Source organism: Chiloscyllium plagiosum, chromosome 41, assembly GCF_004010195.1.
Source record: "Chiloscyllium plagiosum isolate BGI_BamShark_2017 chromosome 41, ASM401019v2, whole genome shotgun sequence".
In the NCBI taxonomy this organism is placed as follows: Eukaryota; Metazoa; Chordata; class Chondrichthyes; order Orectolobiformes; family Hemiscylliidae; genus Chiloscyllium; species Chiloscyllium plagiosum.
In genome coordinates this window covers 14,939,676-14,960,282 of record NC_057750.1, presented here as the reverse complement: position 1 = coordinate 14,960,282, position 20,607 = coordinate 14,939,676, and the positions used below count along the sequence as shown (strand labels likewise).

The 20,607-nt window shown below is 46.8% G+C and overlaps 2 protein-coding genes across 2 annotated transcripts in view; one reads left to right on the top strand and one right to left on the bottom strand.

Annotated features, from left to right (window-relative positions):
• LOC122542877 (nesprin-2-like) overlaps positions 1–13,517 on the bottom strand; it is a 56,266-nt gene extending 42,749 nt beyond the window's left edge. The window contains exon 1 of the mRNA XM_043680989.1: positions 13,478–13,517. The gene's annotated coding sequence lies outside the window, so the exon portion shown is untranslated. The remainder of the gene's footprint in view (positions 1–13,477) is intronic.
• Positions 8,865–20,607, top strand: part of LOC122542711 (spectrin beta chain, non-erythrocytic 4-like) — a 216,701-nt gene continuing 204,958 nt past the window's right edge. The window contains exons 1-2 of the mRNA XM_043680691.1: positions 8,865–9,027; positions 17,914–18,115. Coding sequence (XP_043536626.1) covers positions 17,968–18,115 — 148 coding nt within the window. The 5' untranslated portion in view covers positions 8,865–9,027; positions 17,914–17,967. The remainder of the gene's footprint in view (positions 9,028–17,913; positions 18,116–20,607) is intronic.

The window sequence follows — 20,607 nt, the reverse complement described above, 5'->3', positions numbered from 1 at the left end:
ATGTACTCTACATATCCCTGAACACTCTGGGCAATTTAGCATGGCCAATTTACCTAATCTGCACATCTTTGGACTGTGGGAGGAAACTGGAGCACCTGGAGGAAACCCACACAGTCACAAGGTGAATGTACAGACAATCGCTCAAGCTGGAATCAAACCCAGATCCCTGATGCTGTGAGGCAGCAGTGCTAACCACTGAGCTACCGTGCCGCCCTGGTTTTAAGATGAATGGTTTGAGGAAAAGGTTTCTCACCCAAAGGGTGGTTGGTATTTGGAGCTCTTTGGCTGAAAGACTGAAGGTGTCAGCCCTCAAGAAATTGAAATAGCATTTAGATGAACACTTAATACAAGGCCATGGGCCAAGTGTTGGAAAACGGGATTAGGGCAGATAGATTCTTGATGACTGGGCCAAAGGGTCTCTTCCTGTGTTGCAAGGACGCTATGCCTATGACTCCCAATGGACACAATTCACAGGCAGCCAGACACCCAGTATAACAACAACTTGCATTTCTGGAGCACCTCTCGTGTGACAAATATAGTCAAGAGGGTGGTGCTGGAAAAACATAGGTCACGCAGCAAATCGATGTTTTGGGCAAAAGTCCTTCATCAGGACTGAGCCTCATTTCTGATGAAGGGCTTTTGCCCTAAACATTGATTCTCCTGCTCCTCAGATGCTGCCTGACCTGCTGTGCTTTTCCAGCACCACACTCTCGACTCTAATCTCGGCATCTGCAGTCCTCACTTTTGCTCTGACAACTATAGTCACCTGGTGCTTCCCAGGTGCATAATAAAACAAAATTTGACAAGATCACAACGCAATGTTAGAGATAAGAAGTCAGCAGATTGCTCAAAGAGGTGATACTGTGGTTGGGCAGATGTTGTCGGGTATGGAACGTTTGAGTTATAAAGAAAGGCTGGATAGACTGGGACTTATTTCACTGGAGTGTAGGAGGTTGAGAGGCGACCTTATAAATGTTTATAAAATAATGAGGGGTATGGATAAGGTTAATGGTAGCCGCCTTTTCCCTAGGATGGGAAATTTCAAGACTAGGGGACACATTTTTAAGGCGAAAGGAGAGAGATTTAAAAAAAGACTAAAATATTTGCCTCAGAGGTTGGTTTGCATGTGGAATGAACTTCCTGAGAAAGTGGTAGATGTGGGTAAAAATACAACATTTAAAAGACATTTGGAGAAGTACATGAACAGGAAAGGTTTGGAGGGATATGGGCCCAGGAGCAGGCAGGTGGGAAAAGTTTAGTCTGGGATTATGGTTGGCACGGACTGGGTGGACTGAAGGGTCTGTTTCCGTGCTGTATGACTCGATGTGCAAACATTGGTGGGTGAAACCCTCCCTTTCTATTTAAACTCAGCACACAATTAGATACAGGTCACAAGGTCACTTCTAGCTTGAGGCTGCTAGAGGGAACCATCTTTACTTAACTTGATGGCCAATCAGCTTTCCTCATGCAATATAAATTGTTATTCCCTTAGAGATTGGGCATTCTCGTGATTCTGTCCTGATGATTGCAAGATCAAAAGCCCTTTCTTTTATATATACTTGTTACATTCTCCATCACCATGTCCTCTCTCCCCTCCCACAACTTGTGGGACCATCGATCCTTTCCAGTCTGGCAGTTAGATACACCATTGTTCTACTGTTCTTACATTCTGATCACTTAATCTGAACTATTAGCATCCTTTCTCCCCCAGCACTCCACCCCCACTATTGTATAAATGCTGTCCCCTCCACACTTCATGTCAGCTCTGAGGAAGAGTCATCTAGACTCGAAACGTTGCTTGCCTCTCTCCGCAGATGCTGCCTGAATGGCTGTGATCTCCAGCATTTGTGACTGCTGTACAGATTTCAGCACCCTCTATTTGCTCCTAGCCCTGACAATAATAATTCTTTTACCAGCGATAGTCAAACTCTGCACCCAACGTTCTCATTAACATTCATTCCCGTCACTTTATTCCTGTCCATACCGTTCCAATTTGCGGTCGTGGAGAAGGTGAAGACAACAGACGCTGGAGATCAGAGTCGAAAAGTGTAGCACTGGAAAAGCACAGGTCAGGCAGCATCCGAGGAGCAGGAGAACCGACGTTTTGGGCATGAGGTTCCAATTTGCAGTTATTCCTGAGCTCCAATACTGTCTACTGTCTGTCACTCTCCCTGTTACACTATCGTTTCTAGAGAGGGGTTAGGGGTGAAAGTGAGGATTGTCAGAATACAGCACTACCCATTAACTAATAGAAAGATAGATCATGCATTTGGATAGCACATTTCACAAGGCCCTCTGGATGTCGTCTACAGGCAATGAAGTTCTATATAAAGTTAGTCACGGTCTGTAATACAGCCACTTTAGACACAAAAGGCTCTCATAAAATCATAAGAACTTGGAGCAAGAGTAGGCCGTCTGGCCCCTCAGCCTGCTCCACCATTCAATAAGATCATGGCTGAGCTTCTCATCGACTCCGCTCCACTTACCCACCTAATCACCATAACCCTTAATTCCTTTACTGTTCATAAATCTATCTTTACCTTAAAGACATTCAATATGGTAGCCTCCACTGCTTCACTGGGCAGGGGAATTCCACAGATTCACAACCCTTTGTGGGGGGAGAAGTTCCTCCTCAACTCAGTCCTAGATCTGTTCCCTCTAACCTTGAGGCAATGCCCCTAGTTCAAGTTTCACCCCACCAGTGGAAACAACCTCTGGGCAGCACGGTGGCACAGCGGTTAGCACTGCTACCTCACAGCACCTGAGACCCAGGTTCAATTCCCGCCTCAGGTGACTGACTGTATGGAGTTTGCACGTTTTCCCAGTGTCTGCGTGGGTTTCCTCCGGGTGCTCCGGTTTCTTCCCACAGTCCAAAGATGTGCAAGTTAGGTGAATTGGCCATGCTAAATTGCCCGTAGTGTTAGGTAAGAGGTAAATGTAGGGGCATGGGTGGGTTGCGCTTCGGCGGGTCGGTGTGGACTTGTTGGGCCGAAGGGCCTGTTTCCACGCTGTAATGTAATCTAATCTAAAAAAAACCTCCCTGCTTCTATTTTATCTATTTCCTACATAATTTCTATAAGAACCCTCCACCCCTTAAATTCTTCTAAATTCCAATGAGTGTAGTCTAGTCAATCTCTCCTCATAAGCCATCCCTTTCAACTCCTAGCACTCGGGGTAATGTAATCTGTAGTATCAAGAAGTAAACATTAGCTAGACCATGGTGAAAATTTCCAGATCTTTTAGAAATAATCCCAGAGGATCTTTTATGCCATTCAAGAGGTCAGATGAGATCTCAGTTAAAACTCTCGCCCCCCCCCCCCCGAAATATGGAACCTCCAACACTCCCTCAAACTCCCACTGGGAGCACCAGCCTGGATTCTTGTGCCAATAAAAAAAAAGTCCTGGTAGTGAACTTCAGGAAACTGGCTTTGCCCAACATGGAGTAAGCAGTCTGGGATTAGAGCTTTAACTCTTTCAGCCACAAAGGGTTAAATACAATGTCAGTTCAAAACATTTTAGTAAAACAAATGCAAGCAGAACAGGAGATTAGCAGATACACTCTAGACAGGATGACAAAGAGCTGGGCCAGCGAGTGCTAGAAACAAGGACACAGCCCAGACTGCGCACAATCCACCCCCCACCCCCCCACAGGATAAAAGCAGACCTTGGGTGGATGGGGCAAAATAAGGGACATTTGGTTTTTATACATGGTTGTAAATAGATCAAATTTGATATCGTATATGTGACTGAAGGTGTAAGGTTGAGAATTTGTGGGTTTTTGCCAGAGTTCAGTCTCAGAAAGTTCACCACAGAATCAGAATCCCAACAGTGCAGTTTGGAGCCGTTCCACCTATCGAGTCTGCACCAGCCTTTGAAGGGCATCCCACCCAGACCCACCTTATCTCTGACACCCCACATTCCCTGTGGCCAATCCACTTAACCTGTACATCTTTGGGCTGTGGGGGGAAACCCATGCAGGCACAGGGACAATGTACACATTCCACACGGACAGTCATCGGAGGGTGGACTTGGTCCCTGGCGCTGAGAGACAGGCAATGCTAACTACAGAGCCACCCATGTTTACGACTGCTTTTTAAGCGTAGACAAGAGGCAGCAATATAACCTGTACCCAAGTCTCCTGGTGGTTTGGCAAGAACCACCAACAGTATGTGGTATAATTGGCAAGATCTCATCTGATGAACCTTGCCGAATTATGGCAAGTATATTCTCAGTAGAGCGGACTGGCGTGGGTGAGATTCAAGGACCCTGAAGGGGCAACAAAACCTTACAGCGGACCCCTGTAATTCCTGACCCATGACAGTTCCCTTCACATTGTTCCTAACTCCATCTCCTTCTACTCGTGCAAAGTCACCGTCCTAACATCTACTACAGTGGCACTGCTTGGGCAGATCGATAACCACGAGGTTGATAAACTTCCCTTTGTCCATAACGGAGGATGGGCTCCATGCTGAAGTGGTTGAGAGAGGTCACCGAACCCAGGGCTGGACAGTTTGGCCGTGCACACTCAGGAGATACTGGAGACTCTGCACTTCACTGGCCCCGCTCATTGGGGGGGGCTCAGGAAAGTCACAACAAGAAGCTAAAGGAGGGACTTTGGCCCCTGTCGGGGCCCCCTCTTTCTCACAAGGGGGCGGGGCCGTGCCAAGAAGCGCACACAAACCCATTGGCACGTGACCCTTGAGGTGCACAGCCCTCCACCTGGCACGATAGGACCCTTGGAAACACAGGTCGAGGAAGGTCAACTTGTTTCTGGTAAGACAGCCCTCGGCCTCGCTGACCCATACAGGATAACCCCACCAAACCTCCAGGGTCGACAGGCTACACTGCCAAACAGGCTCCCTGCACCTGAGCTGGAGGACAGGGCATCTCAGGGTGGCACAGCGAGAGGGGGGCAAGGTAAAGGAAGCTGTGGCACTGAGGCCACAGCTGACAAGGCAGTGTAGATAGTTCAGAAATGTTCCATAAACACACACGTTACCTCACTGCTCACATGTCTGTGTGGGAGAGACCTGGTGGGCCATCACTCTTTGGACATTAACCAGGCTGTGGGTCTGTGCTGAGCAACGAATCCAGTGTGTGGGAGCAGGGACAGCAACCAGTGTACATGACACAGGGTCATTCTGACACATGAACCCTCCCATCTTCCTGTTCAGCAAGTGGGCAAGTGTCCATCTCAGGCAGCTCCCCAGCAGTCACAGTGACACACTGACAGTCAATACTGCAGGATGCCCAGAGTTTATGCACCTTACATATCACAGAGGGGCTAACTGTTCACACACTTCCGGCCACTGGTCGGTCTGAAAAAGCACAACAATTGTAGATCTGCTCCACTCCCTTGGTCCAGCCATCGAATACCCACGGTGCTATTTTCATACTGATCCAACTCATCCGTGTCAACCAAATATCCTAAACTCATCTGGTCATATTTGCCAACATTTGGCCCATATCTCTCCAAATCCTTCCTATTCATATACCCATCCAGATGCCTTTTAAATGTTGCAATTGTACCAACCTCCACCACTTCCTCTGGCAGCTCCTTCCATACACACATACCTTCTGTGTGAAAAGGTTGCCCCTTAGGTTCCAGCTTTGCAGTTTTCTGATTCTAAATGACACACACAAACAGAGCTGTGGTGGAGTGGGTAATACTCCTTATTCTCACTGAGAAGGCTATTGGTTCAAGTCTCACTTCAGGAGCTTGGGCCCAGAGTCCAGGCCAGAGATGTCACTTTTCACCCTGATCTTAAACCGAGCACTCCCAGCATCCTCTGGGTGGGAGAGAGCATGTGACACTCACACCGAGACAAGGGTGGAGGTGGATGGTAAATTCTCCATGACAACCAACACCTAACCAAACATCAGATAGCTGTAGCCAGGAGTGTGTAAACTGGCCGAGAGAACTCCCACCCTCCAAATAGTTCACTACGGTTCTGATGAAGGGGCTTAACTTGAAATGTTAACTGTTTCCCTCTTTGTCTCCTCTTTCCATTGAGCTGCCAGACTGTGGGGGCTTGGGTACAGACTGCCTGGAAACGTGCTGGAGGCAGGTTCAATTGAGGCGTTCAGAACTTAGAATTAGGTTTTATTACCATGTGTACTCAAGTACAGGAGTACAGTGAAAGGTTTACAACTTCATCTCACAGGTACATCTCAGGTACAAAGTGCCCGGTTGCAAATCTTAGATGTCAAAACAGATTAGGTAGTAAAATTGAGAAATAACGAAAAAAAAGCTGAGCGTTCTACATTACAATTCTTCATAACATGTTAGGAAAATATACAAATAAAGTTAAAAGGTAGACATTACAGTCCTACAGCCACTCCACAGAGGGGCATTCGATGATTATGGGGCAAAAAACAGGAGATTGGTACTAAGTAACAATGGCGCAGATGCAATGGGCTGAATGGTCTCCTCTGTTGAAACACATCTGGTGATTCTTTCATGATTTAATTGCAGATTTCCAGCAGCATTTCACTGTATCTCTTCTTTTAAAAATTCATTCACATCACTGACAGAACCAAAGTTAAAAATCACACAACACCAGGTTATATCCGACAGGTTTATCTGGAAGCACTAGCTTTCGGAGCGCTGTTCCACAATCATCTGATGAAGGAGCAGAGCTCCAAAAAGCTAGGGCTTCCAAATAAACCTATCGGACTATAACCTGGTGTTGTGTGATTTTTAACTTTGTCCACCCCAGTCCAACACCGGCATCTCCAAGTCACGCTGACAGAACCAGGTATTTATTGCCCATTCCGAAGCCCTTTCTGCAGGGAATGGGGCAGGTGTAGGGACCCGGCAGTGCGCGTCGGGAAGGAATTCCAGGATTTGGACCCAGTGATGGTGAAGGAACGGGCATGTACAGGATTTGGGGTTTGCTGGTGAGGCTAGGAAACTTATTTCTTATCTCAGATTGAGATGGTGAGGGTGAGCTGCGTTTGCATATCGCCGACAAGGTCTTTGTAAGTAATGTCTCTGTCTCTGAGCTAGGACACTCAGGTTCAAATCTCACCTGCACCAGAGGTGTGTCATAACATCACCGAGAGGAAAAGAAATGATTAAAAAAAAACTAACACTTGAGAATGTCCGTACTGATCATACAGGGGCACTGTGCAAAAGGGGATAAAACAAGGCAGATCAGTATGTGCCCATTGCAGGTTTTACTGGTTTTATTCTTTCCATTCCTGAGGAAGGGCCTGTGCCCGAAACGTCGAATCTCCTGTTCCCTGGATGCTGCCTGACCTGCTGTGCTGTTCCAGCAATAAAGTTTCAACTTCTTTCCAGGTTGTCCAAACAGATCGTTTTACACAATCTTCTTGAACAGGGAGACCAGAATTGAACGTAGTATTCTAAAAGTGGCCTAACCAATGTCCTGTACAGCCTCAACATGACCTCCCAACTCGTTTACCCAATGCGCTGACCAATAAAGGCAAGTTGTATCAAATACCACCTTAGGTAAAAATCAACGAGGTAAAAACAATGACTGCAGATGCTGGAAACCAGATTCTGGATCAGTGGTGCTGGAAGAGCACAGCAATTCAGGCAGCATCCGAGGACAGGCAAAATCGACGTTTCGGGCAAAAGCCCTTCATCAGGAATAAAGGCAGAGAGCCCGGGGTTTTGCCCGAAACGTCGATTTTGCCTGTCTTCGGATGCTGCCTGAATTGCTGTGCTCTTCCAGCACCACTGATCCAGAATCAAATACCACCTTCACCACCCTATCTATCTGTGACTCCAGGTAGGACTGAGATGAGGAAAAAATGTCTTCACCCAGATAGTGGGGAGCCTGCGGAATTCCCTGCCACAGGAAGTGGCTGAATCCAAAACAATGTTTTGGAGGAGGACAGTAGGGCGACAGAGATCAAAGCGTATGGGGGGAGAACGCGAGAACAGAGTTGGATGGTCAGCCAGGATCATATTGCATGGTGGAGCAGGTTTGAAGGGCCGAATGGCCAACTCTTGCTCCTTCTTTCTGTGTAGGACGATCCACATTGCTGTTAAGGACAGGACTTACACACTTAATGGTAGGGCCCTGAGGAGTGTTGCCAAATAAAGAGACCTCGGGGTGTAGGTGCATAGCTCCTTGAAAGTGGAGTCGCAGGTAGATAGAGTGGTGAAGGTGGTATTTGATACAACTTGCCTTTATTGGTCAGCGCATTGGGTAAAGGAGTTGGGAGGTCATGTTGAGGCTGTACAGGACATTGGTTAGGCCACTTTTGGAATACTACATTCAATTCTGGCCTCCCTGTTATAGGAAAGGTGTTACAAAACTTGAAAAGGTTCAGATAAGATTTGCAAGGATGTTGCCGGGGCTGGAGGGTTTGAGCTATAGGGAGAGGCTGAACAGGCTGGGGCTGTGGGAGGCTGAGGGGTGACCTTATGGAGTTGAATAAAATAATCGAGGGACATGGATAGGGTAAACAGACAAGATCTTTATCCCCAGGGTGGGGGGAGTGCAAAACTAGAGGGTATAGGTTGAAGCTGAGAGGGGGAAGATTTAAAAAGGATCTGAAGGGGCAACGTTTTCACAGAGGGTGGAACGAGCTGGCAGAGGAAGTGGTGGGGAGGCTGGTCCAATTACAGCAGTTAAAAAGGGTAGATGGATAGGAAGGGTTTGAGGGGGCATGGGCCAAGTGCTGGCAACACGGGGACTTGTATAATTTAAGCAAGCTGGAACGAGATGGACTCGAGGGTCTGTTTCCTTGCTGTCCGAGCCGAGGGGAGATCGAGTTCCAAAAACTCCGGCCGGCAAAAGCTTCGGGAGGCGCTACATCAATGCAACTCCTCGCCTGTTCCGCTGCGATTGCCACCCCCTTTTATACCGACTGGGAGAGAGTGCTGCTGATGCTGCGGGAGGCGGGTCTCTGTCTGCCTCTCTCCCTCCATCCCGTGTCTGTCTGGATCTCTCAGCCAGGCTCCGCAGCCACATCGCGCAGGGAGCAGCAGGAGCAGAAGCCCCACTATCCCCCGGACACCAGGCACTACCACCTCCCCTCTCTCTCTCTCTCTCTCTCTGGGTGAGTCCCTCCGCCGCTTGCAGCTCGATGTCCATTGCTGGTCAGTGCATATCCCAGCTCCTGCAGCAGCAATCCCCTCCCCAGACCCCTGCCTCTAACAAACAAAAAATCCTTTCGTTTGAATGAACGCTGGGACCATTCAGCCCCTCCAGCCTGCATCCACCCCAATATATAGCCCCCCTCCCCTCCCCTCCCCTTCGGTAAGTCCCAATTGTAAAAACTTCAATCTCCCTGCTGCATTCGGAGATTTCAGATTTCCACAGTCTCTGCAGCCAAGGTTGTATTATGTTTTTCTTTTGGGGGTGTTGGGTTGGTGGGAAGTGGGGGTTGGGGAAGCTGGGCGAAGGAGAGAGGGGACTGCAGGAATATGAAAGCAGGCAAGTTGTGCTGACCCTTCAGACATCCCTGGATAGGCCTCAGCTGGTCTGTGGAGGTTTGTGGGCACCATACTTTACAAAGGATGACAGGCCCGAGGTCTGGTGCCAATGAGGTTTACTCAAACGGTGTCACTGTGAGGGAGTCTGTGGCGATCAGCCCCTTATATAGCTGCTCAGAATGGCATAGCGTGCCTTCCCTTTGTGTGTGTGTGTGTGTTAGACTGGGCTGCTGTCTCGTACACCCGTGTGTTTCATTCCCAGATTTGCAAGCAATAATTTAAAAAAATCCATAACCTGGCAAACAGCAAGGATGATAGCGTCAGACTTCAGGAGAGACAGGGCACCTGGGTGTCAGATCGACTAATCACTGTGCAGAAAGAGGCCATTCGGCCCATTGTGTGTGTCTTGGCTCTCTGTCAGAGTAACTCCATGAGTGCCCACGACCCTCCTTTTCCCACTAACCCTGCATCTTTCCACACAACTACCTGCTCCCTGACTGAAGACAGTCACTGAACTTGAGTTTGCGAACAAAGTTTGCATCTTTTGTCAAAGAAAAAAACAAACCAAAGAATTGCGGATGCTGAAAATCAAACATAAATTGCTGGAAAAACTCAGGAGGTCTGGCGGCGTCCATGGAGAGAGAAACAGTTAACATTTTGAAGAAGGGTCACTGGACCCAAAACATTAACTCTGCTCTCTCTCTCCACAGACCTGCAAAGTTTTTCCAGCAACTCCTGTTTGTTTTTATTACATTTTCATCATTCACTTTAAAGCTGGTGCCCTCAGTTTTTCAGCATCTCCAGGGTCCAGGCCATTGATGATTTTGAGAATCTCAGCTACCACTCTCCCTTCTCCAATCTCACCCATGAAAGTGAGACTTCAGTGAGGATGAATGAAGATATTGAGGCTCTGGTCAAGGAGGAGGAGGCATGCAGCAGGTATAGACAACTGGGATCAAGTGAATCAAGTGGGTATAGGGACATTCTTAAGATAGAAATCAGGAAGGCAAAAAGGGGATTAGGATAGCCTTGGCAATATCAGGTTAAGATAATCCAAAGATAGGCAAAAGTGAGGACTGCAGATGTTGACGCCTCCTAGCAGAGCGCTTCAGGGAACATCTCCGGGATACCCGCACCAATCAACCCCACTGGCCCGTGGCCCAACATTTCAACTCCCCCTCCCACTCTGCCGAGGACATGCAGGTCCTGGGTCTCCTCCATCGCCACTCCCTCACCACCCAACGCCTGGAGGAAGAACGCCTCATCTTCCGCCTTGGAACACTTCAACCCCAGGGCATCAATGTGGACTTCAACAGTTTCCTCATTTCCCCTTCCCCCACCTCACCCCAGTTCCAAACTTCCAGCTCAGCACTGTCCCCCATGACCTGTCCTACCTGCCTATCTCCTTTCCCACCTATCCACTCCACCCTCCTCTCTGACCCATCATCTCCATCCCCAACCCCATTCACCTATTGTACTCAGCACCCCAGCCCCAGCACCACCCCTCCCCCCATTTATCTCTCCACCCTGGAGGCTTCCCGCCTCCATTCCTGACGAAGGGCTTTTGCCTGAAACGTTGATTTTCCTGCTCCTCGGATGCTGCTTGACCTGCTTAGCTTTTCCAGCACCACACTTAATCCAAAGATACTCTAGAAGTACATTCAGAAGAAAGCTGCATTTAGGGCCCCTTAAAGATTAACGAGGTCATGTGTGTGTGGAACCACAGGAGATAGGAGAGATACTAAACAAGTATTTTACGTAGTTACTGTGGAGAAAGACATGGAGGCTAGGGACTCAGGGAAATAAATACTGATGTCTTGAAAACAGTCCACATTACAGAACAGGGCATGCTGGAGGTCTTAAAAAACATTAAGGTGGATAGATCTCCAGGACCTGACCAAATGTACCCTAGGACTATATGGGAAGCTAGGGAAGAAACTGAGGGTGGAAAAGCGCAGGTCAGGCAGCATCCAAGGAACAGGAGAATCGATGTTTTGGGCATAAGCTCTTCTTATCTCCAGCATCTGTAGCCCTCACTTTCTCTCAAAGAAACTGAGGGGCCCATACCAGAAATATTTATATCGACAGGCATGGTTGAGGTGCCAGAAGACTGGAGAGTGGCTAACGTTGTGTCTTTATTTTAAAATATCTGAGGAGGAGGATCCTGGGAACTATAGACTAGTGAGTCTGACCTCAGTGGTGGGTAAGTTGTTGTAAGTGACTCTGAGAGATAAGGTTTGCATGCATTTGGAGGGGCAAGGACTGATTAGCAATAGTCAGCATGGCTTTGTGTGTGGGAAGCCATGTCTCACAAACTTGATTGAGTTTTGAGGGTGTGACCAAAACGACAAATGAGGGCAGTGCTGCAGACGTTGTTTACATGGACATTAGTGAAGCTTTTGACAAGGTTCCGCATGGTAAATTGGTTAGTGAAGTTAGATCACATGGGTTCCAGAGAGAGCTTACCAATTGAATACAAAATTGGCTTGACTCGAGGAGACAGAGGTTGATGGGGTGGAGTGTTGTTTCTCGGATTGGAGGCCTGTGACCAGTGGGGTTCTGCAGGGATTGGTGCTGGATCCATTGTTGTGTGTCATTTATATAAACAATTTGGATGAGAATTTAGGAGGCCTGGTTAGTAAGTTTGCAGATGATGTCAAAATCGGCTGCATAGTGGAAAGTAAAGGTGGTCATTAAAGATTATGAAGAGATCTTGATCAACTGGGCCAATGGGCTGAGGAGTGGCAGATGGAATTCAGTTTGGATAAATGTGAGGTATTGCATTTTGGTTAAACGAACAAGGGCAGAACTTATACAATTAATGGTAGGGCCCATGGGAGTGTTATCAAACAGAGACACCTCGGGGTTCAGGTACTCAATTCTTTGAAATTGTGTCACAGGTAGACTGGCTGGTTAAGGAGGTGTTTAGCATGCTTGCCTTCATTGCTCAGATCTTTGAGTCTGGGATTTGGGACGTAGTGCTGGGGTTGTACAGGATGTTGGTGAGGCCTCTTCTGGAGTACCGTTCCAGTTCTGGTCACCCTGCTATAGGAAGGTGATTAATAAATTGGCGAGTGTTCAGAAGAAATTTACAAGGACGTTGCTCGGATTGGAGGTTTTGAGTTAAGGGACACTTTTACTGGAATGTAGGAGGTTGAGGGGTTACCTTATAGAGGTTTATAAAATCATGAGGGGTATAGATAAGGTGAATAGCCAAGGTCTTTTCCCACAGTGTAGAGGAGTTCAAAACTAGAGGACATGGGTTTAAGGTTAGAGCAGAAAGATTTAAAAAGGGACCAGAGGGGTAAATGTTTCACACAGAAGGTGGTTAGTTTGTGAAATGAACTGCCAGAGGAAGTGGTAGATGCAGGTACAGTTACAACATTTAAAAGACATTTGGATAGGTTCATGGATAGGAGAGGTTTGGAGGGATATGGGTCAGATGTAGGCAGGTGTAGCTAACTTTGGAGAAACATGGTTGGCGTGGCCTGGTTGAACCGAAGGGGCTGTATGATACTATGATATCCCACCTTTCTTGTCACCAGAGAGAGATTCAAACAGCACCTTTTGGGGTTCTGGGTTATTGAATGATTACAGGCAGGATATCAGGGTGTTATACCCTTTAGCTGTAAACAGTAAGTCATTGTATTACTGTCTGTTCTGAGAATATTTGAATGCTGCCATTTTACGATTTGTCACTGGTTCCAAAGTGGGTTTACCAACTTGTGCTGGATGTGTTTTTCAATGCCCACGTACCTCTCCTGCCCTTTCTCACACACTTCCCATTCTCAGGGCCACACTCTGAAGAGATTTATCTCACGGGATGTCTTTTGACCATCAACTTCCCTCCCCCAGTTGGTAGCCATCTTCGAGCCAAAGGGTGCAGCAAAACTGAAGCAGTGTCCTGGAGATTAACTCACAACTCTAGGGCACTCCTGAGAAATTCACAACCAACTTCACTAAGTTACCATTAAGCACTACAAAGTCAAATCATTGCAGCTTCAATATGCTACCCTTCTTCTCCCCTCCCTTCCTCCCCCATAAAACTTACTCACAGGAACCTACCTTGTTCTGGAATTTAGTGTACAGCAGTATGAAACCAGAAGTAAAGACTACCTACCAGTCAAACTTTCTTTGGGAAACACAGTTGCAATTGTAAAAGTCATGTGTTCAGATGTCACATGACTAAGCATCACTTGCAAAGATGTCATGTGATTAAACTTTCAGGAATGTGCCCAATCAGAGTTGGTCATGGAGTTTGTTGGGTCTGGATTGCAACCTGTAGAACAGATTGTGGTAGCTCTGAGCATTGGTGAGAAATGTCCTGTCATAATATTTTATACTGGGTTTGTTCAGTGTTGCTAGTGGAATTTATATTCAAGTAATTAATCAGAAAAGCAAATCTCAGTGATGGTAACCATGAAGCTATCCTTGATTATTATAAAACCCCATTGAAGTCACTAATATCCTTTAGGGAAGGAAATTAGGAGCAGGAGTAGGCCATTTGGCCCATCGAACCTCTACCTCGATGCCATGTTCTTGTTCTCCTCATACATGTCGATGCTTTTAGCTTCTAGATATCTGTCTGTTTAATTCAGAAATTTATCGAGTAACCTGGCCTGTACAGCTTTCTGCAGTAGAGAATTCCACAGGGACACCACACTCTGAGTGATGATTTTTCTCCTCATCTCAGTCCAATATGGCTGATTATATATTCTGAGTCTGTGATCCCTTGTTCTGGACCCTCAGCCAGGGGGGAGTATAGAACATCGAACAATACAGCGCAGAACAGACCTTTCGGCCCTCGATGTTGTGCCGACCTGTGAACTATTCTCAGCTCGTTCCCCCTACACTATCCCATCATCATCCATGTGCTTATCCGAGGATTGATTAAATCTCCCTAATTTGGCGAAGTTAACTACATTGGCAGGTAGGGCATTCCACGCCCTTATTACCCTCTGAGTAAAGAACCTGCCTCTGACATCTGTCTTAAATCTATCACCCCTCAATTTGTAGTTATACTCCCTTGTACAAGCTGACGTCATTATCCTAGGAAAAACACTTTCACTGTCTACCCTATCTAATCCTCTGATCATCTTGTATGTCTCAATCAAATCCCCTCTTAGCCTTCTTAATTCCAATGAGAACAGAAACCCATCCTCTCCTCATGGGACAAACCTGCCATCCCAGAAAGCACTCTGCTTCACCATCTTTCACCAGCAGGAGCATCCCACCTCCTACTTATTGTTACTTCTTCTGAAGGATTGAATATCCTTTTGATGCTCAGTTCTTAGTCTTTCCCTGCATCTCTGTCTCTGTAATCGCAGTGATTTTGTACTCATTTACAACCATTTGCACTGTCAATTTGTCTATGTTGTTGTGAATCCTCTGTGCATTCAGATTTAGTAGTTTCAGACTTGACTTTTTAAAAATGTTTCCTCTTCCTTTGTACCTTGTGCCTGTCTGCTGTTGTTTCCTCCGTTTTCCACTTTTGCTTTCTCTTTTTCAATTCCATTCTTGTTTCCCTCACTCTCGCCTCCCGATGACACTGTAGTTAAAACCTTCTCCCACTCCACGGTACAAACAAACGCCCCTGCAAGGTGCAACCCCTCCAGCTTGGACAGAACCTATCTTCCCCAGAATCAGTCCCATTGCCTCAAGAATTTAAAATGCCTCCCTTTTAAACCTTCCCTAAAGCCACACCTTCAACAAGACTATTCCTGATCAGGCTAGAACGTGGCACTGGGAGTAACTCTGAGATGACTGCCTTTGAGGCCCTGCTTTGTAATTTATATCCAAGCTTTCTCTATTCTGTTTACAGCAGCTCATCCCTATATTTAGGTGTGTGCTGGTACCAACATGGGCCATGACCTCTGGCAGTACTTCCTCCTCTTTCAGAATGTCCTGTAGCTGCTCAATGATAGCTTTGACCCTACCATCGTAACATAAAATAACCTGCGATCACAGAAACCTCTGTCTGTTCCCCTCACAAGTGAATCTCCTATCACTCCTGCTCTGTTTTGACTGTGTTAGTCAGGAGGAATGGCCCCATGGGTCTTCCCACCGGGTGATTTTTTGGTGTCTATTGATCACCTGTTTCATTTCTGCCTCTGCAGTCAGACCAACTCGCTGATTGTGCTATCCACGAAGATCTCTGCTTTGCCGATCCTCCCCAGTTTGACTCCACCGGGTATCAGTACTGGATAAGCATGTCGAGAGTGCGGTGCTGGAAAAGTACAGCAGGTCAAACGAGGAGCAGGAGAATCAGTGTTTCAGGCATAAGCCCTCCATCAGGAATGAGGCTATCTATCAGGAATGGATAAGGATGACCAATTTCCTTCCCTGTAGGGCATTAGTGTGCCCAATGGGACTTTACAACAATCGATGGAACAAAGAACACAGAACAGTGCAGCATGGGAACAGGCCTTTCAGCCCACCTAGCCTTTCTAAACTGAAAACCTCTTGACATTGTCATATCCCTCTATTCCCTCCCTGTTCATTTTTCTGTCAAGATGCCTCTGCTTCCACCACATCCTCCGCAGATATCACTCTTTGTGTAACAAATTTTGCTTCTCACACCTCCATTAAACTTTTATGTTAAACCTCAGTCCCCTATAATTGACATTTCCACCCTGGGGAAAATGTCTTCAACTATCCATGCCTCTGATAATCTTGTAACTTTCCATCAGCTCGCCCCTCATCCTTCGACGTTCGAGTGAAAACAAAAACGAGGTTTGTCCAATCTCTCCTCATAGTTAATATCCTCCAAACGGGCAACATCCTGGTAAACAGTTTCTGCGCCCTCTCCAAAGCCTCCACATCCTTCTGGTAGTGTGGTGACTGGAACTGTACACAATACAGAGGAACCTCAATTATCTGAAAGACACGGGCGAGCAGTATTTCATTCGGTTAACCGAATTCCGGATAACTGATTGCTGGATAATATAGTTTAGCCGAACATCGGGACCTTGTGATCTTGCCGGATATTTGGATAATTGAATGCCGGATAATCGAGGTTCCTCTATATTCCAAATGTGGCCTCACTAACGTTCTATACAAATGCAACATGACTTGCCAATTTTTATACTCTGTGACCCAAACAATGAGGGCAAACATGCCTTATGCCTTCTTGACCACCTTACCCACTTGTGTTGCCATTTTTAGGGAACTGTAGACCTGTATGTTTAGATCCCACTGTATGTTAACGCTACTAAGGGTTCTGCCATTTACTGTACACTTCCCTCCTGCAATAAACCTTCCAAAATACACCACCATGCGTTTGTCCAGACTAAGTTTCATCTGCCATTTCGCTGCCCAAGACACCAGCCTAATTTATATCCTGCTGTATCCTCCTCACTGTCCACTGCTTTCCCCAGTCTTTGTGTCATCCACAGACTTACTGATCAGACCACCTACCTTCTCATCCAAATCATTTATATATATTATATACATATATATTTATATACGATATAGATATAGAAGCCCTACTGTGTGGAAACAGGCCCGTCGGCCCGACAAGTCCAACACCGACCCTCCAAAGAGTAACCCACCCAGACCCATTCCCCTACTGCTGTACGTTTACCTCAGACTAATACATAGAACCAATGTATATATATTATAAACAAGGTGGGTGGGGGGGCGGTGGTGTGTGTGTTCCAGCACTGATTCCTGCAGAGTACCACTGGTCACAGTTCTCCATTTTGAAAAAACACCCTTCTATCACTACTCTCAGCCTTCTTTGACTGAATCCATCTTACCTGCTCACTGTGGATCCCATGTGACTTCACCTTCTGTATCAGCCTGCCATGAAGGACCTTGTCAAAGGCCTTGCTAAAGTCCATGTAGATAACATCTACCACCCTGCCCTCATCAATCATTTGTCACTACTTCAAAAAAAGGAGGAAGTGAGGACTGCAGCTGCTGGAGATCAGAGTCGAGAGTGTGACGCTGGAAAAGCAGGCAGCATCCGAGGAGCAGGAGAATCGACGTTTCAGGCACAAGCCCTTCATCAGGAATGTCTACTTCAAAAAAACCCAATCAAGTTTATGAGACATGACCTGCACAACACCATGCAGTGTATTGCTAATCAATCCATATATTTTCAAATGTAGTTGCCATGGTTACCATCACAGAGATTTTATGAATTGGATTTAAATTCCAGTAGCTGACCTGATGGGATTTGAACTCATGGCCTGGGGCCTGTGGGGTCCTAGTCTCATGATGTTACCACCAACCCTCAGCCATCATCCGTGAGCAGCTGGGTTGTCTCAGGTACAGTGAGTTTGCAGTTATTGTTTTATTGTAGTTGTTCTTTTCTCATTTGTTACCATGGTTAAAGAGCACAAGTGGTGGGCCTTTTATGGTGCAGTGGTAATGTCTCTTGCTCTGAGACAGGAATCCAGATTGAGTCCCATCAGTTCCAGATGTGTGGAATAACATCCCTGGACAGGTCGATATAGAAAATATCTACGTGGCATAACAGTGCCTTCGTTTTTTTTTCAGATTTCAAGCTTCCCACTTTTACCCAAGACATCTGACCTCTGAACCTTGACACCATGTCATCTACGGCCACTGACCTCGACAATATGGAGGTGCAGCGACAATACAAAGTGAGCAGTCGATGGGAGACCTCAGACAGTCAATGGGAAGAGGAACACAGCACCTCCAAATTGTTCGAATCATCCAGGATCAAAGCCCTCGCTGGTGAGTCTTACCCGATTTAAACCTCATCAACTCACTCAGTAAGGACCCTCCTCTCCACAGTAACTGCCCCACTCACTATATGAAATGCCTCCCTCACTGCTGTAAAAGCCCCCTCTCCACAGTCATTGCCCCACATTGTTGAGCTGCTTCATCAATGACCTTCCCGCCATTATAAGGTCAGAGGTGAGGGCGTTCATTGAGGACTGCACAATGTTCAGTGATTCTTCAGAAACTGAAGCAATCCATGTCCAAATGCAGCAATACCCATTGGCATTGTGGGTCAACCAGCTGCAGCGATACAAGATGGTAGCTCACCACCACCTTCTCAAGAGGCAACTAGGGACAGCCAGTAAATACAGAGCCGAGCTAACGATGCCTCCATGTAGGAAGTGAAAATTGTTTAAAGTAAAACTTTAATGTTCATTTCAGTCACTTTTCTCATTTTGGGTTTGTGAGTGTCATACCTTTGCAAGCTGAACTGACCATGACAACTGGAATTTGCTGTTGAAAATCTATCCTCAGCCAATGGTGCGCTCAGAGGAGGTGACATATGTATTCTGGCAGAGGAACAGGCAGAAGGTCAGTGCCCACTGGGAGGTTGAGGTGGTGGGGGTGGGAGGGGAATTACAAAGGAAAGGTGGGATTGGGCAGCTCACTGCCACTGGTGGGGTGGTTGGGGTGGGGCGAGGTGTAAACATGCTGGCAAGCTGACCCTCGCAATTGCCGCAGCATCCGTCGACCCTTGGTGTCTTCTGTTCGTCGCTACACCCTCGGTATGAGCTCCCTGACCTTTGACATGGCCTGGGCTGGAATTAGAAACGCTGGTCCCTTTCGCTGCAGAGTTGATTGGAAGTGGGTGACCTTTGTATTGTGCAGCTGGGGCCTTCCGCAAAGGGGATGGGGTGTTGATTTCTGGATGGGGTAAGGTTGAAACTGGTGTTCGTGTTAAAGTGTAGATTTGCAACAAAATTCTTGCAAATCTTCAAAAGTCTATCTGTCAGCAATGGTATTGCTGGATTGTTAATGCAGAGACCCAGGTCATGAGAGCTACACTCAAAGAAAAAATAGGTATAGTTTATTAATTATGACATTGTCTGTGCATTTTATGACTCACTCAGTCTCTGAATATTTTCAATATATTTCTCTGAATAATTGGACATTGGTTAGTGCACTGTTGGAGTATTGCGTGCAATTCTGGTCTCCTTCCAATCATAAAGATGTTGTGAAACTTGAAAGGGTTCAGAAAAGATTTACAAGGATGTTGCCAGGGTTGGAGGATCTGAGCTACAGGGAGAGGCTGAACAGGCTGGGGCTATTTTCCCTGGAGTGTCGGGAGCTGAGGAGTGACCTTATAGAGGTTTACAAAATTATGAGGGGCATGGATAGGATAAATAGACAAAGTAATTTCCCTGGGGTCGGGGAGTCCAGAACTAAAGGGTATAGGTTTAGGGTGAAAGGGGAAAGAGACCTAAGGGGCAACTTTTTCATGCAGAAGTTGGTACGTGTATGGAATGAGCTGCCGGGGATGTGGTGGAGGCTGGTACAGTTGCAACATTTAAGGGGCATCTGGATGGGTATATGAATTGGAAGGGTTTGGAGGGATATGGACTGGGTGCTGGCAGGTTGGACTAGATTGGGTTGGGATATCTGGTCGGCATGGACGGGTTGGACCGAAGGGTCTGTTTTCATGCTGTACATCTCTATGACTCTATGACTCTCTGTTCTGGGGAACTGGATTTGAACTCTGCCACACAGCAGATTGTAGAAATTGCATTCAATTTTTTAAAAAGTCAGGAATTAAAGATCTAATGATGACCTTGAATTGTTAGGAAAAGCCCATCTGGTTCACTAATGTCCTTTGGGGAAGGAAAAACCATCCTTACCAGGTCTGGCCTACATGTGACTCCAGACCCACAGCAATGTGGTTGACTCTTAACTGCCCTCTAGGCAATTAGGGATGGGCAATAAATGCTGACCCACCCAGCAGTGCCCTCATCCTGAATGAACTAAAAAAAAATTAGCACATGGATATCTCAATCAGATAACACCAGCTCTGATTTTTTGGAGATTCCGACAGTTTCTATCTAACCTTGTTCTCTTTGTCAGCTTTAAATGCTGTGGTTATATCTGGACCCATTCCCACATTCCCAGGCATCGCCTGGTTATATGGTGAAGCCATGGCCCAACAGGGAAATGGCTCCTTAAGGACCTCAGCTTGACAGTCTTTTTGCCCTAGAGAGGGTGCAGATTCTAGCTGAGCCTTGTATAATCACTGAGGGAGTTACTCTGTGTTAATGGTGTGTGGAGAGATACTAGGCTGTGGTTTAACACCTTCACCTCTCCCTCTCCCTCTCTGTCTCCCTCTACCTCCCTCCCTCTCCCTGCAACTTTCTGCCTTCCTCTCCCTCTCATTCCCTTTCCCTCTCTCTCTCCCTCTCTCCTCCTATCTCTCCCTCTCTCTCTATCCCCCTCTATGTCTCTGTCCTTTTCCC